This window comes from Symsagittifera roscoffensis, unplaced genomic scaffold (assembly GCF_963678635.1).
Source record: "Symsagittifera roscoffensis unplaced genomic scaffold, txSymRosc1.1 SCAFFOLD_123, whole genome shotgun sequence".
NCBI lineage: Eukaryota > Metazoa > Xenacoelomorpha > Acoela > Convolutidae > Symsagittifera > Symsagittifera roscoffensis.
This window is the reverse complement of record NW_026971479.1, coordinates 64482-83016: the sequence shown is the minus strand read 5'-3', so window position 1 is coordinate 83016 and position 18535 is coordinate 64482. Positions and strand designations below refer to the sequence as shown.

Below are 18535 nucleotides of genomic sequence, written 5' to 3'. Positions count from 1 at the left end.
AAGATGTTAAGATGTTAAGATGTTAAGATGTTAAGATGTTAAGATGTTAAGATGTTAAGATGTTAAGATGTTAAGATGTTAAGATGTTAAGATGTTAAGATGTTAAGATGTTAAGATGTTAAGATGTTAAGATGTTAAGATGTTAAGATGTTAAGATGTTAAGATGTTAAGATGTTAAGATGTTAAGATGTTAAGATGTTAAGATGTTAAGATGTTAAGATGTTAAGATGTTAAGATGTTAAGATGTTAAGATGTTAAGATGTTAAGATGTTAAGATGTTAAGATGTTAAGATGTTAAGATGTTAAGATGTTAAGATATTAAGGTATTAAGGTATTAAGGTATTAAGGTATTAAGGTATTAGGATATTAAGATATTAGGATATTAAGATATTAGGATATTAAGATATTGAGATATTCAGATATTGAGATATTCAGATATTAAGATATTCAGATATTCAGAAATTAAGATTTTGAGATATTGAGATTTCAATATATTGAGATTTTAAGATATTAGGATATTGCAATTTTAGGATGCTAAGATTTTAAGATATTAAAATATTAGAATATTAAGAATTTAAGATATTAAGATATTAAGATATTAAGATATTAAGATATTAAGATATTGAGATATTGAGATTTCAATATTTTGAGATTTTCAGATATTAGGATATTGAGATTTTGGGATATTAAGATATTAAGATATTAAATTATTAGGGTATTAAGATTTTAACGTATTAGGATATTAAGATATTAATGTATTAAGATATTATGATATTAAACTTTTAAGATTTTAAGACATTAAGATATTAAGATATTGAGATTTTGAATTTTTAAGTTATTAAGATATTAAGATATTAATATATTGAGATATTGATTAAAATATTAGGAAATTAAGATATCAGGATATTAAGATTTAATATATTAAGATATTAAAATATTGAGATATTGATATTTTAAGATATTGAGATTTTAAGATTTTAAGATATTAAGATATTGAGAAACTGAGATTTCAATATATTGAGATTTTAAGATATTAGGATATTGAGATTTTAGGATATTAAGGTATTAAGATATTAAGGTATTAGGGTATTAGGACTTTAAGGTATTGGGATATTAAGATATTAAGATATTATGATAATAAGATTTTAAGATTTTAAGACATTAAGATATTAAGACAATGAGATTTTGAGATTTTAAGTTATTAAGATATTAAGTTATTAATAAATTGAGATATTGATTAAGGTATTAGGATATTAAGATAATAAGATATTAAGATATTAAGATATTAAGATATTGAGATATTGAGATTTCAATATATTGAAATTTTAAGATATTAGGATATTGAGATTTTAGGATATTAAGATATTAAGATATTAAGATATAAGCGTATTAAGATTTTAAGGTATTAGGATATTAGGATATTAAGGTATTAATATAATAAGATATAATATATTAAGATATTAAGATATTGAGATATTGATATTTTAAGATATTGAGATTTTAAGATATTAAGATATTAAGATATTGAGATATTAAGATCTTAAGATATTAAGATTCAAGATATTAAAATATTAAGATATTAAGATATTAAGATATTATAATATTAAGATTTTAAGACATTAAGATATTAAGATATTGAGATTTTGAGATTTTAAGATATTAAAATATTAAGATATTATTATATTGAGATATTGAGATTTTAAGATATTGAGATTTAAAGATATTAAGATATTAAGATATTGAGATTTTAAGGTTTTAAGATTTTAAGATTTTAAGATATTGAGATATTAAGATATTAAGATATTATGACATTAAGATATTAAGACAATGAGATTTTGAGATTTTAAGTTATTAAGATATTAAGTTATTAATAAATTGAGATATTGATTAAGGTATTAGGATATTAAGATAATAAGATATTAAGATATTAAGATATTAAGATATTGAGATATTGAGATTTCAATATATTGAAATTTTAAGATATTAGGATATTGAGATTTTAGGATATTAAGATATTAAGATATTAAGATATAAGCGTATTAAGATTTTAAGGTATTAGGATATTAAGATATTAAGGTATTAATATAATAAGATTTAATATATTAAGATATTAAGATATTGAGATATTGATATTTTAAGATATTGAGATTTTAAGATATTAAGATATTAAGATATTGAGATATTAAGATCTTAAGATATTAAGATTCAAGATATTAAAATATTAAGATATTAAGATATTAAGATATTATAATATTAAGATTTTAAGATTTTAAGACATTAAGATATTAAGATATTGAGATTTTGAGATTTTAAGATATTAAAATATTAAGATATTATTATATTGAGATATTGAGATTTTAAGATATTGAGATTTAAAGATATTAAGATATTAAGATATTGAGATTTTAAGGTTTTAAGATTTTAAGATTTTAAGATATTAAGATATTAAGATATTAAGATATTAAGATATTAAATTATTAGGATATTAGGATATTAGGATATTAGGATATTAAGATTTTAGGATATTAGGATATTAGGATATTAGGATATTAGGATATTAGGATATTAGGATAAGTAGGATATTAGGATATTAGGATATTAGGATATTAGGATATTAGGATATTAGGATATTAGGATATTAGGATATAAGGATATAAGGATATTAGGATATTAGGATATTAGGATATTAGGATATTAGGATACTAAGATATTAGGATATTAGGATAATAAGATATACTGGATATTAGGAGATTAGGAAATTAAGTTATTAAGCTATTAGGATATTAGAATATTAGGATATTAGGATATTAGGATATTAGGATATAAGGCTATTAGGATATTGGGATATTAGGATTTAGGATATTAGGACATTAAGATATTAGGAATTGAGTTAAGCTTTGTGCTTGGCTCATAGAGTAATTTCGGATAGGGTACACTGTCTGCTCGTCACGCTATCTTTTTTTCGGCCGGATAGATTGGTTCAACTCCTTAGTCTAATACCGATCCTAATCTTACTCTTAAATCTACTAGTTCAGTGTGTTTAACTAGTCTCTGCTAGGCTCAATAGATCTAGAGTATACTGGCTCATTGCGATTGCTTAAGTACTCTTGGAGAGGTAACTAGTTTCTAAGTTAAATTCAAATCTATCTGGAGCTGAAATTAAAATTAACTTCAGCACTTACAAATATTGGGTTGTTAGTTAGATTGATCATGATTGGTTAATATAAATATTTTATAGTGGTAAAATATCTTATTTATAACCAATAATATAAGATAGTTTAGATCAGGTCCCACCCGTCCGGGGTTTACAGAGTTTTTAGTTTTATATTTCTTTCTGTAATTGAAGGATGGATGACAATCGTTGTTATTTGGCGAATATCATTTTCTTATGCTTGTTCCTTGGAGAAGAAGTCTCCAGAAAGCTAGAATTGTCGACAGAGTTCCTCTTGAAGAAGAACGTTCAATGATGCTGTATTCATGGATATCAAGTTGTTAGATTGTCTTTCGCCAAAGACTGTGATCCCCAACGAAATCAATCTGATTTCCAAATGGTCTGCTATGACTGCTTGATCTGCCTTCGTGGAGAACTGATTGAGTATCATCTTTGTCTGGGAATGGCGTGAAGATTGTGTTTGGAGGGAATGCCTTGTACTTCGGATCTGTATATATACTTGAGCATCGAGGTGGTCATTGGTCTGATTCAATGATGACCTTTTCTGCGAAGTCAAGTCGTACTCTAAATCATTTTAGTCGTGGATTGTGAGCGGCATGTTGACTGTGTTTAGCCATTATGTAGGTCGAGTGTGATGGGGTCATCTAGTCTTTGGATGTTCCTCTTTGTAGTCGTGTACCAAACTGGATCTATACACTGCATATTATGGTTTACATTTTATAAAGTTTGGTTAATATAGTTTTTTAGTTATGATCTTAATTAGTTGTTTTCGCAAAAGCGTTTTAGTTTTAGTTCAGTTGTTTTGAAGAGTTACTCACCCTTGAGTAACTCTTGTTAAAAATAGAGTGTGGTCACAAAGTGGTTGTGTAGCACGGTGGGTTAGGCCCGCTATAGAGTATGCTCAGGACATCCTCTCTGGTGGGTTAGGCCAGGAGTGGGAGTATGATATCATGCTGTTTCTCCGAGAGGTCCTGCTTTGTGTTAACATTTTATGTTGTGTTTTTTTTTTCGTTTTTCTGATGTTACTATGGTTGTCTTCTTTTTTTTAAAAATCAAAATGTTTTTGGTTTGGGTTTTTCTTGAGACTTTTTGGTGTTTTATTATTTCTTTTTTAGACTTGGTAATAGTCTTCAAAAGATTTAATTATCCAGTTTTAAGCTGGTTGATTCCAGTTTGGGTACCGTAGGTTTTCTTTTCTTAGTCATGCAGTTAGTTTATTTTTTATGGTGTTAAGAAAATTGCGTTGGTTAGTTTAGGTTATTTTATAATTCCTTTCCAACCGGGTTGAAGAAAAGTTGGAAACTTGTTATCGCTTGTCTGAGTTGTTGTTAGTGAAACCTTAAAACTTGAAATCATTCATTTAAACAATTCTTCGTGGGCGACCTGTGCAATTTTGGATAGAATTCTTGTGCGAGTAAATGAAAAGATAGAAAAAGTTAGTACTGCTTACTTCTTTTATAAAATTTACTGCATGGAAATTGAACTTTACTGGTTTTTGGGAAATTTAAAATTATAAAGTTTCATCGTATTTGATTTTAATACTTTGGGGAAATAATTTATAGATTAAATTAAAGCTTTGGTTATAAATTTACTGCTTTATTTAGTGCTGAAGGTTTAAAAAATTGATTATAAATTCAAGAGTTTGTTGTTTTATTTGGTTTTTTCTTTCTTCTTGCAGGTGATTATGGTGTGAAAACTAAAAGATTGAACTAAACATCCAAATAAAATGGCTAGTAAAAATTTGAATTAGTTAGTTGTAATACTTTTGTACAAATTATCTGGGAAGAAACCATGTATAAAAAAAAGAGAATAAGATCTGACGTTGTTAGTAATTTGGCTAGTATGTTAATGGCATTTTTAGTTTGCAGCAGTGGCCAAAGCAATTGAAGTGCTTTTATGGTGTTTAGTTCTTCGGTGCCTACTGCAAATTCATGAGGTGTGTTCTGTATTATATTGTTTATTTATGGTTGTATTTAGTGTTATGAATGAATTATAATATAGGTATTTCGATAGATTGAATGGATTCATGCGAGATGATGAAGGGTCGGGATTCTTCCTCCTTGAAGGTCTTGGTAAGGGGACAGAATATATACATCTGGGTGATCGTGTCGTAGTTGCGGAGAATGCCTTGAAGGTAAGTATTTTTTATACAATATTTGAAGTTAAGAAAATATGGTGAGTTGTATTTAGAATTATTAAACTGAAATCTGTCGTGGTGTATGTAAATCAAAATGAGTTTGTATTAAACGAAAATGAGAGTAAATGTGCGCTTGTTTAGTTCGCAACATGATATCGTGGGAACAGTGCAAATCATGTTCTTTTGGTGAAAGAAAATGAAAGTTTAGTGAAAATAGTTGGAATTTGTTGTAAAATGTTTCATATGCCTTGAAATCTGCAAGTGCTTCTGAAATAGTGTGATCATGCTTTTTCTCGAAAATGTTGAGTGTGAATATGTAAGATGTTTTGATGAAAAATTTTTATGTTAGTTGTGGGTTAGCAAAACGGTCTTCATCTAGAATATGATCTTGATTTGGTCTAAAGATAATATGATCATAGTATTCAATTGAGTAATCGTTCGCTCGGGGTGCTGTGAACGTTTTTAGTAATTTCTTGTATCATACATATGTAAATTGTCGGGGTGTGAGTGACGTGGTTAGTCTATATAAATCTTTTTTGTTTCTTTTAATAACATTTGTGGTGTTATGAAGAGGTAAAGAAAGAGGGTTAGTGAAAATATAATAAGCGGTCCAATGAAGTGTAGGTATTAAAACATTCTCATCTAAAAAATTACGTGGTTCTGGGTTAGTGTCAGAATGGTTTAAGGTATATTGTGGAAATAAGGATAGGGTTACTTGGAGATATTTTGCGCTGTTGGTGTGGTCTGGATGATTTATATAATCTCGGGCGGTTCAGGGTTTTGATGGAAATGGGTGATTTAGAAACTTGCGTTTAAAAATTCTATAAGCTCGGTTAGTGCTAGTGGATGTTTCCGTTGACGTGGATGATTGAGCTAGTGATGGGCTGTAATCTGAAAGTGGTGTAGGTGTTGGTGGGTTTGATGATGTTATTGTTGATGATAATTGGTGAATAGTGAGGGTGTGGAGGTATGGTAACTGTTGTTGTAGTGTTATAAAATTATCAAGTTCTTCAGAAGTTTCAATGTTATCTGGGGAGTTATTGTTTGAGCGTTCGGAATGAAATGGGGAGTAGGTCGGAGTTATTTGGGATATATGAGAAAGAGTGGAGGGGGATGTAAATTGGTTATGAGGCTGAAAAGGTCGAAAGGGGGGTTTTGAAAATGTTAAAGAGGTGGTTTGGGTATAGGTAGAAGGGGATGGTTCGGAATCTGCGAATTCGTCGGGAGTTTCTACATCGGAGTTGTTGTATTGTGATACTGTGTGAAAAACTGAGATGTCTGAGTTAGTTTCAGAATTCATGCCTGATGATATAAAAAATTGGGGCAAATCGGGTGGCGGAAAAACCAAACGTGGGTTAATGGGGAATTGAGTTTGGAGGTTGGCTGGGTGGGAATTTGAGCGATGGAGGGATCCAATTTGTCTGCTCACCGTGGGCTAAAAAATGATTACTTTGAGATTGAAAAGTGATGGTATGGGGTTGTTTAAAAATTTGTTCATATCTATCATCATTTTGTTGAGGTTGTGTTACTATATGCTGGATGGGACTTTGTACTGTATTTGATCCAAAATTTGGAGGGTTTGTAATTGCTAGATTTCGAAAATTTCGAAAACTAGTGATAATGGATGGTTTTGAGGTAGTTTTGGTATTTGAGGTGCTGTAGGTGCTGTATTTGTTTTACTATGTTCTTCGTCATATGTGTTTAGTCTTGTGGATAGTTTTGTATTGTATTTTTTGATTTGTGGATCTAAGAGTATTTTGTTTATTGATGTTGAAAAAATTCCAAAGAAACTTGTAAATAAAATGCGTGCTACGCTTGCTTGTCTGTTTACTTGTGTGTGTATTGCGCATGTGTTATAGATTCCTTTTAGTAGTGAGAAAAAAAATCCAATAAAGTTAAACATAGCGTATAAGATAGTCAATTTTTCTAAAATGTAATATGGCCATCCAAGAAAAGCAAGAATTTCGTTTTTTAAAGTTACAAAACTGAAAATGTTAATAGGTGAAATGTCTTGTGGTCTATATTTTTCGCCGTTTGAACATATGTAGTCTTTGATATCTTTAAAATATCCACTGTAGTCTTGTATATAAATGTCTGAGAATCCTGCGGTTTCTGCAAGTTTTCTTAAATTTTGATCTATTGATTGTCGTTGAGAGTGTCCATTTTTGTTAGTAGTTCTTGAAATTGTTGTGTTTTAATGTGTTGTTGTATATCCGATTAGGAATATGTTCCTATCGATTGTAAATCGATGTTGCGATTGCGAGCAATGGCTCGAATACTTTCCGGTGAAAACGTTTTTAATGGTTGCATTAAAGTAGGGTATGGTGTTAGTAAATATTACTTTTCTTCGTCAGGGTTTAATTGTACGACGTTGTGGCTGTTTTCTGATCCACGTGGGACTGCGGTATCCCAAAAATATGTTCGTCTTGAAAGTGTATCAATAAAATGTACTTTAGGGATTCTTTTGTAACATAGTTTATCTTCAAAAACTTATAGTGGTGATACTTTCTTGGTACAAGTATAAAACCATAAAATGTTTCCTTCGTAATCAAGGAAATTTGATCTGTTTTCTGATAAAATATATCCTGCCTAGGGTATTTTTAGAACTGCTAATACGAGTGTTTGTAAAATCTGTGTTCTTTCTAATTCGCATAGTTGGTGAAATGTTTCTAAATCAGAGAGTGACATTTATTAAAAAATTCTACTAATCGTGTAGTCTAATTTCCTGTCTAAGTGGATGTCATAATGTATTGCGCCAAAATAGGTACTATTCATTAGTGATATATCTTGTAAACGTGTGCTTTTACTATCGTATTGTTTTGGATTTCCACCAGGTTCACTGGGACTTATGAGCATTTGAGGTTCACTGGGACTTATGATGTGTCTTCGTTAATCGGTGATGTGTTGATTAGGGGTCAAATTTTAATTTTCCAGTGGTCATGTCGAAACCTTCATCGTTTTTGACAAGTATTTTAGAGTATTTTGTTTTATAAAGCGGATTTTGATATTTACATGCAAATTCTGTTTCGTGATAGATTTGAAAACGTGTCAGTTTATTTTCTATATTGTGAATGTTTCTGAAATCAGTACTTCTTTTGTGAGATGGGTTCACTTGTTCGTATGGGATGGGTTTATTAAAAAAATTTTCATGAAATTTTATCATTCGAGTGTGTATTTTTGCTACTTGAAATGTTGTACAAGTATCTTCGGGCAACCAACCAATTTTTGCTTGTGTCCTTGCTGTGGGGTCAGAGTAGCCTTTGTCATTTTTACAGGGTACTCTTATTCCTTCATAAACAATGGTGCTATCTTTTAAATCTCGTGTAAGTTGTATTTTTTCGAGTTGTTTTTTCCAATCGAAAAACATTATTTCTTTATATCCTTTTTTTTGTATCTGCTTTGCAGTTTGAAGGATAATTTATTCCGATCTGTGGTATCCAGTGTTTATCGTGAATGTCGTATGTTAGTCGTCCGTGTGCGCCATTTTATGGGTATCTTTCGTCTAATTAAATATGTCCTTGATATCTCTCAAGTTCTGCTTGATGTACAGAGAAGGCAAAAACTTGAAAGTTTACTATTTTTCTATTTGAATTTTTATTTTTTGTTAAGTTTATCCTGAGTAAATTGTTTTTACAATCTTCGGGTTTTAAATGTGAAAGTTTTTCTATATTTCTCTGGTAGAAGGATTCGTGATCAAGTCGTTCGTTTTTTATTTCCGTTAGAAAATTGCGAACAATGTACTTTCTTTTCGGAAAATGTTGCTGTAAACTTATAACCTGTAAGTGTTGTTGCTCGGACTTTTGAATATAATGTTGTTATTACATTTGTGGTTTCGATAGCTTTTGGTTCCGATTCGCATTGTGTTACTTGATTTTTGGCATGTTTGTGTATTGTTTTTGTTCGTTATCTTCACAATCATAGTGTGTTACTTGTAACTCCTGAGGTCCTGTGCGAGGAGATGGATTTGTATTTTGTTCGGAAAAAAATAGAAAAAGGATGTGTTGAAATGTGAATATCCCTAAAATATACATGTGTATGATAATCCTGAGTATGGGTTATAAATTGTGATAAGTCCAAATGTCTTTTTGGTGTATCTATCGTATTTATATATTATTTCAGTTGTTATAAATGGGGAAGGTAGTGATTGAGCTGTTATATTTGGTGGACTTAGGGAAAAAGGTGTTGAACAATATTATTAAGTTTGACTGTGATTTCTTTATTTGGAGACTATTTTGTTGAAGTCTTTGAATATTATGTTGTCGAATCTCTATGTGGATATCCTGTCTATATTGTAGTCTATTAAGTGCCCAACTATGGACTATTTGATGTTGTCCAAATAGTGGTGGAGTTGCTACGAAAGTGTTCCAATCTAATCGTAAAGGGATGTTTGATGATGATTGTTCTCTGTATCTGGCGTCAAGATTGTTTGAAAAATTTAAGAGGAAAGTGTTGGTGATATTTGACTTTTAGATGGTGTTGATGGAAGTGAGAGTGTTTCTGGCAGGGATGATAGTTTTGTATCAGAAAAAATATCTATTGGTTCATTCATTAGATTGCGTTCACCTTGAATACATGAGTGTGAGGTCCAATATAGTAAGCGTTTGGTAGATTCTGGGGGGTTGAAATGATTTTTCATGAGTTTGTTCTGATGTTGGGGTTGAACCTAGATAGTCTGATGGAATATTTGAAATGCTATGTTGTGAAGTAAGTGTAGGAATATCTGGCAATACACTGCTAGAGAGTTCTGAGGTAGTTGATGTTGGAGATTGAGGTATATTAAAAAAAATTCTGGGAGTTTGAAGTTTTCTATTTCGTCTTGGATGTATAATTTGTCTATTTATTTCAAGTGTATTTTGATTTTGACTTATATGTCTTACTCGATTTAAGTCTTGTTGTAAGGTGGGGTATAAATTGTAAGTTGGTTCACTTAAAGGTGCTTGTCAGGGGACTGTTTCGAATAGTTCTGATAAGCGTGCGTGTCGTTCTTCAAAAGTGTATGGGTTATCTTGAAAAGAAATACGTGTTGACGTTTGAGGATTTTGGGTGGTTGTAGGTGTTACCGGACTTTCTTGGGAAGATGTTGGTGGGGGCTGTTTTGGTGGTGGTTGATTAAAAGTTGGTGGGGCAAATGTGACTATTGCCGTTTTTATACAAATGATTGAAAAGAATATAAATTATTAATTAAATTTAAACTTGTTTTTTTAAATTCAACTTTTTTAAATATTTTAGATTGTGTGATGAATGTTTTGTAGTTTTTACGTGGTTCGTGGTTGACTTCTAAGTCGTGATGATTCTCTATGTTCCGATTTTTCTTTTTCATCTTGTGGCAAGATTTTCTCTGTCATTTTTCTATTTTTTCTTTCTTTTTGAGATCTTTTTTGTTCTAATGTGTTAGCTGTTTGAGGAGCTACATTTTGTGTATTGATTTGCTTTTGGTTAAATTTGTCATTTACAGTTTGATTTTGTTCTGTCTGTGTATTGTTTCGAACAATTTTTAAACCTGTGAAAGAATATAATTGAGTTAATTCCGGTAGTGCGTATTCTTTTGTGTAATAAGGTAATAAATTGTTACGATGTTGAACAATTTAGTTTTTAATGGAATCAGTGAGTTTGTATGTTACTTCAGTAGGTTTATCAATTATTTGATATGGTCCTTTTCGAATTGGTTGTAGTTTTGTAGAGATTTCTTTTTGTGTAATTAAATTGGGTTTTAAAACAAATGTTCCTAATTTTAAATCTGTGGCTGGCATAAGACGTGAATTAATTTGATTATTTATATTTTGCCTTTGTAACAATTTCTTTGTTCCTTTTTGGTAGATATCATTATGTTTTTTATCTCTATTTAAAATCCATTCGGTGTGTGTACCGAAAGCTAATTTTAGAATTTGTGGATGATGAAAGTGATCATCATCATGTGTATGTAATGGTATATTATAACATATTGAATCTTTGTTTGGTTGGCAATGACTTTGAGTGTTTTTATGAGCATTTGCTGTAAACATAATTTTTTTTTTGGCTTTTGATTAAAAACCATTTCGTATGGTGACATTCCTAAATTTCTTGTGATTTGTGAATTGTATGATAAGGGAAATAATTTTACGTCTGCTGACCGGTCAGCATATCGTGTATCATTTCCATTAATGATACATCTAAGGTATTCTTGTAGTAAACGGTTCATACCTTCAACTATTCCGTTTGTCCAAGGTGCATGAGATGTACGTGGTTTGTGTTTGATGTTATATAAGTGGCATAGTGTGATAATTTCATTGTTTATAAATTCTGTGCCCTTATCTGTGACTAATATTTCGGGCAATCCGAATTTAGCTATCCAGTGTTCGTAGAGTGTTGTATATTCATAATAAGCATTACAATGTGGTACTGGATTGAGTGCTACATAGTGTGTAAATGCGTCAACAATGACCATAATATAGAATTTTCCTTCAGAGGAAGGTGAAATTGGTCTTTTTGTGTCAAATGAAATTCAATGATTAAAATATAAAATTTGTCCTTTAAAATTTTTTTGCTATCTGTTTTTGACTTGTATCAGGTTTATTTAATTGACATATGATGCAATCGTTGCATAATACTTTAATCCAAATTGGGGCATTTAAAAAGTAGAAATTTTGTGTAAAATTTGTGTATTTTTTTCTGATCCTGAGTGTCCTTTGGTATTTTGTGTATGTGATATGTTGAATGCTATCAACATCATACTTAAAGGGAGACAGGGGACTTTAGACTCAGTTAATTGCTATTCTAAAAGATCTGTGTTTTCATTTATGGTCGTATAATTAAACTTCATAAAATATCGGAGGAGTGTTTCATTTCCTGAAATTGAGGTATCAGCTTTTGTTGGTTTTGTTTTAAATTTGTGCCACGACTTGAGTTGTCTAATGACAGGGTTAAAATTCTGGTATTTTTGTAATAAGTGTAGTGTAACTTTTTCTTTAGGTGGTAAAAAAAGTTTCGACTTCTAATTTTGATAGTGGATTGTATCGAGTGGATCATGAAGATCAAAAACTAGATTCACTGTGTATTTTGAGTCATTTGTTGGTGGTCCTGATAAATTTTATCAGTTAAATTTTCTCTTTCTATTAATGTGAAAGGATCTTTTTTGTGTAGTTGTTGTTTTATTTTCTTTTGTTGGGTATTATTTTTTATCCAATGTGAATATGGAATTGGTTTAAATGTGGATGTTCCTAGTAGATCAACTTCTTAGTGATTGTTTTGACAATCTAAATAAAGCGGGAAATGTTGTTAATTATTTATTTGTGATTGATCAATGTCGGTTTTTACTGCATATTTGCATTCTAATCGTGGCGAAGTTTCGTCTCTTGCGAGATAAAATTTGATATTTTGTGGTATTTCAACTGTAGTTTTTAGTGTAAGTAGTTCAGGTGGCGTCTTTCTACTTAATGTACCCAATAAGGCAAGGTTTTTCCTGCTGTCCAAACTATATGTAGGTTTGTGAATTTCAATAAAATTAACTGAAATCTATAAATTCTATAATTGGGTTTGATTTTTGTGCAAAAAGAAATATAATTGGTTTATGATCTGTAAATAGAAATAGAACTGTTGGATGTTTTGATCAAAGTATCAGTAATTCATATTCTCAAAGTGTCTGTATTATAGCTGTACATTCTCTCATGAGGGTAGAGAGTCGTAGTTCAGCTTGTGTAAATAAACAAGAATTTGCTGATATGAGATTCATCTTGTTTGTTCGTTTATGTGATTGTAATAATGCTGCGCCGTTGCCAAAATTCGAAGCATCGCATATTTCGTAGAATGGTTGATTCGGATCTGGAATTGTGTTTGAAATTTGTTCTGTTAAAAGTTTTTTTCATATCTTCAACGTGTTTGATGTTCAGTAGTCCATTCAAAATTATTTTGTTGTCGAAGGATGTTATAAAAAGGTCTCAAGTATAGTTGCCTTTTGTATACATATTTGCTTAAGAAACTCAACATTCCAAGGAATTCTGGGATTTTCTTTTTTTTCTAGGTGGTTGAAGTTTTTGAGTTGCGTCGATACGTGATTTTAATGAAGTTATTGTGATTCTTTCAATAATGTGTCCAAGGAAATTTACGCGTGTTAGGAAAAAATTTGATTTATCTGGGGTTGCTTTCATGTTTTCGTTTTGAAGTTATTGATGATATTGTTCTAAGACTATGAACATTTCATCTTTAGTTTGTGATTGCATGAAAACATCGTCTAAGTATGTGATTGCATTTTTATTGAGTATGAGTGGTCCAAAAATTTTACTCATAAAAGCTGAAAAAGCTGCTGGTCCTATGGATATTCCATAGAATAATCTATTAAATTCGTATTCTTGATTTCCAATAACGAATTGTGTTAATTGTCGTGATTGTTCATCTAAAGGAATTTGATTATATGCACTATTCATATCTGCGGTTGTGAAATATTTTCCGTTAATTTTTTTTTAAATTACTTGAATGGGTTCAATGAGCTAATTACATTTCAATTAGTGAATTGAGTTATCTAGCGTCTAGAACTATTTTTTGTGATTCTCCTTTAGCTAGGATGATAACTGGGTTGATAAAGTTGTTAACTTTTGCTTGTTCTTCCTTATTTACGGGAGATATACTGTTCTAAAATGTCATGTAATCGGTTTACTTTATCATGTAAGTGTATTGGTATTTTGCTTGCTCTTTGTTTTTTAAAAATGCATCAGGTTTTAAAGGTAAATATTATGTGAAATTACTTTTCCAACGTCAAACTTAGATGTTGCGTAAACTGTTGGATTTTCTAACAATAATTTGGCTTATTTGTCAAACTCGTTTTGTGTTATTTAGGAGTGTTGAAAATTAAACATCGTTAAAAAATTTTGTTGGTCTATTGTATATTGTGATAAATTGAATGTTGGTTTAAAATAAGGTGTTTTTGTGAAATAATTTGTATTTTTTTTTCGTTACCTATTATATTATATATTGACATTTCTTCGTCAAAAATTGTTGATTGACAAAGATCTATTAGTTAAAACATATTAATGACGCGATACGCTACTTCGTTTGTGGGTGAGGTTGTAGCATTTGTTTCACAAAATCCTAAGAAACATAGAGGTAATGTTATTTGAATTCGTGATATGGTAGAACTTCGAGAAACATGGTGGTTGTTTGTTTAATCTTTGAAAGAATGTTAAGGCTGTGTTTTTCATTCTAGTATACTTATCTTTTATTTGGATTTTACTATTTAAAATTTTTTGTTAAAATATATTTAGTAATAAACGGTATGCCAAATTTGCTATGTTTTATATCTGTAATGTGAAATAATTGTTTAAACATTTTGGTCAAATTTTTATTTTGTTCCATTGTTCTAGTGGCAATAAGGGAAAGTTGAATTTTCCATAATTATTTAACGTTGATCCTTGTGCTGTTGCTAGCTTACTGGCTGTTTTCATAGGTATTAAGTTTGGATGTAACGTTTTAGTTTCATTCCAAGAGGGATTATCAATGATATTTGATTCTGTTCCTGAGTCGATTAAAAAATCTATTTCAAGATCTGGTGGTTGGAATTCTTTATTTTCTGGGCTCTCTAAGAGGAATGGGAATTGACAAATTTTTTTCTCGTGGTTGTTCTTTTTGTATGTTCTGATAAATATGATTTGTTTTTGAGCATTGTACCTTTTCTTTTTCATCGGGTTTGATTACAGTGTTGATTTCATTTGCTTTTTGTGTGACTAGTACATTATTAATAATAGGTCTATTATAATAATTATGAAGAAGTTCCAATTGATTTTCTTAAATGTGTGAACTGAAGGGTTGATCTTTTATGATAGGTTCGTAGTCATTTTCGAGTTTCATTAATTTTACTGAGGTGGTGTTATTTGTATCACTTTCGCTATCTGTTGATTCACAATTAATGTGATTTAATTGTAATTCGGTATTTTCTGTATCATCGATCCCAGGGGGGTCTGAGGTTGTTTCTTCAGTTGTTTGTACTTGGTTATACTGTCTTTGATGCTTCGGTTTATTGCTTCTATATTTGTGTTGAGATTGTGGGTAACGGCTATTATTCCTGTGAGGGCATTGGGAATAATTTCTTTGTCTACTATTATACCTTGAATTTCGATTTTTTGAAATGTTTCTTGATCTGTTTTGGTGATTATCATTGGATCTTTTATAATTTGATATTTTGTATGAAATATTTCTTGATCTGTTTTTTTGTTAATTTTGATTTCGATTATTTGAATAACTTATATTTCTATTGTTGAAATAATTTCTATTTCTATTGTATGATGAGTTTCGTGATCTATTGTTGAAATAGTGCCTATTCCTAGAACTTGAATGGGTACTGGTATCATATTCTCTTCTGTTTGAGTTCGATCGTGAATACTTGTTTCGATGTTGATTATTTTGACTATTTGATCGCCTATATCTGTTTTGTGAGAATTTTCGTGAAAATCTTTGTTCTGGAGATCTACCTCTAAAACTCGAGTTGTATGGTGTTCGTTTTCGGGAATAATTTGAGTCACTTGGGAGTGGTTTTCCAGAACTGTTGTTACTATGTATGTTTTTGTTTGCTAGATTTTGATCTTTTTTTCATGTACTGATAGAATGATTTATTTTGTTCTTTGTATTTTTGTGGTTTTTTTTGATTGTCTTGTTGCGTTTGCCTACTTTCAGCAATAATATATCCGCATCCTCGGCAATAATTACACCATTTCTTGTAAGATGATTTAACTTTGAATTTGGGATTTTTCTCATATATATTCAAAGTTTCAGTGATTTTTTCAGATAGATCTACATCTGAATTTTGTATATTGTTTATGTGTGTAGTATTTGTTTCGATTCTGTTAACATATTGTAGCTAGAGATTTTCTGTTTCTTCAAGTTATCCTGGGTCAGGTAAGAAGAGGGTTCAAGTCAAGGATGAATAACCGAATTACTTCACTGTTCATCCTAATTAAAATGGTTAGAGTGATTGAAAAATTTCTATTAGTCCTGGGTCTTTTGAAAGGTTTGGGTAGTGAATCGACGTTTGAGGACGTTAGACACTTGTTAATTGGGTGGGGGAGAACAAAGTTGTTCTATTTGATCCAAGGATAATCCTTGATGATCAGAATATTAATTTTGATACAAAAATAATTAAGTTAAAAGTTTAATTGAGATCCAAGGAAAGCCTTGATGATCTAATTTTGAGAGCAATACGGTTGAGTTAAGTAGGGATATAATTTAGGATCAGCATTTTGAAATAATTTAAAGTTTAATTTGGTAAAAAGGTTTAGTTGTTTATGTTATTAGTGAAGTTATGATTGCTATTATGTTTAGGTGATGAAGCTGGAGATGACGAGATGATTTATGTTTACCAAAAATTTATGATATTGTTTACTATTTTTTATTTTTGTTTTTCGGTTACCTTTTTTGAATTTACTGCAGAATTAGGGAGAACGATTTGAGGTGTTTTTATCAATCGTTGTTGTATAATAGTAAATTTGGTTTAGCGCCTGAAATGATCATCGAAGATTTTCTTCAAGGATTTATGTTTGCAAATGAAAACCTAAATTCATGCTAAATTATGATGTCAAGATATTAGGATATTAGGATTTAGGTGTATTAAGATATTAAGATATTAGGATATTAGGATATTAAGATATTAGGATATTAAGAAATTAAGATATTAAGATTTTACGATATTATTATATTAAGATAAAAAAGCAGTAAGATAATAAGATATTAGGATATTGAGATATCGAGATTTTGAGATCTTGAGATAATGAGACTTTGAGATAGTAAAATTTTAAGATACAAAGACTTAAAGAAACTAAGATTATAAGATATTAAGATATTAGTATATTAAGATATTAGGATATAGATATTAGGTGGTGATGGTGATGGTGGCGATGCTGGTGGTGACTGCGGTGGCGTTGATGGTGATGGTGTTGGTGATGGCGGCGATGATAAAGATGGTGACGATGGTGAGAGCGACGATGACGATTCTTATGTTGGTCGTGATGGTGCTGATTGTGATGATGTTGATGCTGGTGATGCTGGTGATGGTGCTGATGTTGATGCTATTGGTGGTTTTGATGGTGGTGATGATGTGGTAGTGATGTTTAGTTGGTGATGGTTTTGGTGGTGGTGATGGCGAAGGTGGCGTTGGTGATGGCGGCGATGGTCGTGATGGTGGCGATGATGGTTGTGGTGATGTTTTGGGAATGGTGATGGTGGTGATGGTGATGTTGATTGTGATGCTGGCGATGGTGGTGATGGTCGTGATGTTGGTGATTAATATGGTGGCCATGGCGGTGGTGTTGGTGGTGGCGGTGATGATAAAGATAGTGACGATGTTGATGGTGTTGTTGGTGATGGTGATGGTGCTGTTGATGGTAGTGGTGATGTAGTCGAAATGGGGATGGCGGTGATGGTGATGTTGATCGTGATGCTGGCGATGGTGGTGATGGTGAGGGTAGTGACGGTGGTGGTGATGTTGATGATGATATGAAGATGTTGCTGATGGTGGTGATGGTGGTGATGGTGGTGATGGTGATGGTGATAGTGATGGCGATGGCTGCGGCGATGGAGATGCGGGTGATGGTGATGATGATGGTACTGATGATGTTGATGCTGGATGTGATGGTGATGGTGGCGATGGTGGTGATGGTGGTGATGTTGGTGATGGTCGTGATGTTGGTGATTAATATGGTGGCCATGGTGGTGGTGTTGGTGGTGGCGGTGATGATAAAGATAGTGGCGATGTTGATGGTGTTGTTGGTGATGGTGATGGTGTTGTTGATGGTAGTGGTGATGTAGTGGAAGTGGGAATGGTGGTGATGGTGATGTTGATTGCGATGATGGCGATGGTGTGATGGTGAGGGTAGTCACGGTGGTGGTGATGTTGATGATGATATGAAGATGTTGCTGATGGTGGTGATGGTGGTGATGGTGGTGATGGTGGTGATGGTGGTGATGATGGTTGTGGTGATGTTTTGGGAATGGTGATGGTGGTGATGGTGATGTTGATTGTGATGCTGGCGATGGTGGTGATGGTCGTGATGTTGGTGATTAATATGGTGGCCATGGCGGTGGTGTTGGTGGTGGCGGTGATGATAAAGATAGTGACGATGTTGATGGTGTTGTTGGTGATGGTGATGGTGCTGTTGATGGTAGTGGTGATGTAGTCGAAATGGGGATGGCGGTGATGGTGATGTTGATCGTGATGCTGGCGATGGTGGTGATGGTGAGGGTAGTGACGGTGGTGGTGATGTTGATGA

General features: G+C 31.6%; 1 protein-coding gene across 1 annotated transcript; it reads left to right on the top strand.

Moving 5' to 3' along the window:
• The first annotated feature begins 17762 nt into the window (after window positions 1–17762).
• LOC134856462 (uncharacterized) lies at window positions 17763–18074 on the top strand. The gene has a single exon (XM_063872733.1). It carries the CDS (start codon window positions 17763–17765, stop codon window positions 18072–18074), a length of 312 nt encoding a protein of 103 aa, XP_063728803.1.
• Window positions 18075–18535: the final 461 nt, after the last annotated feature.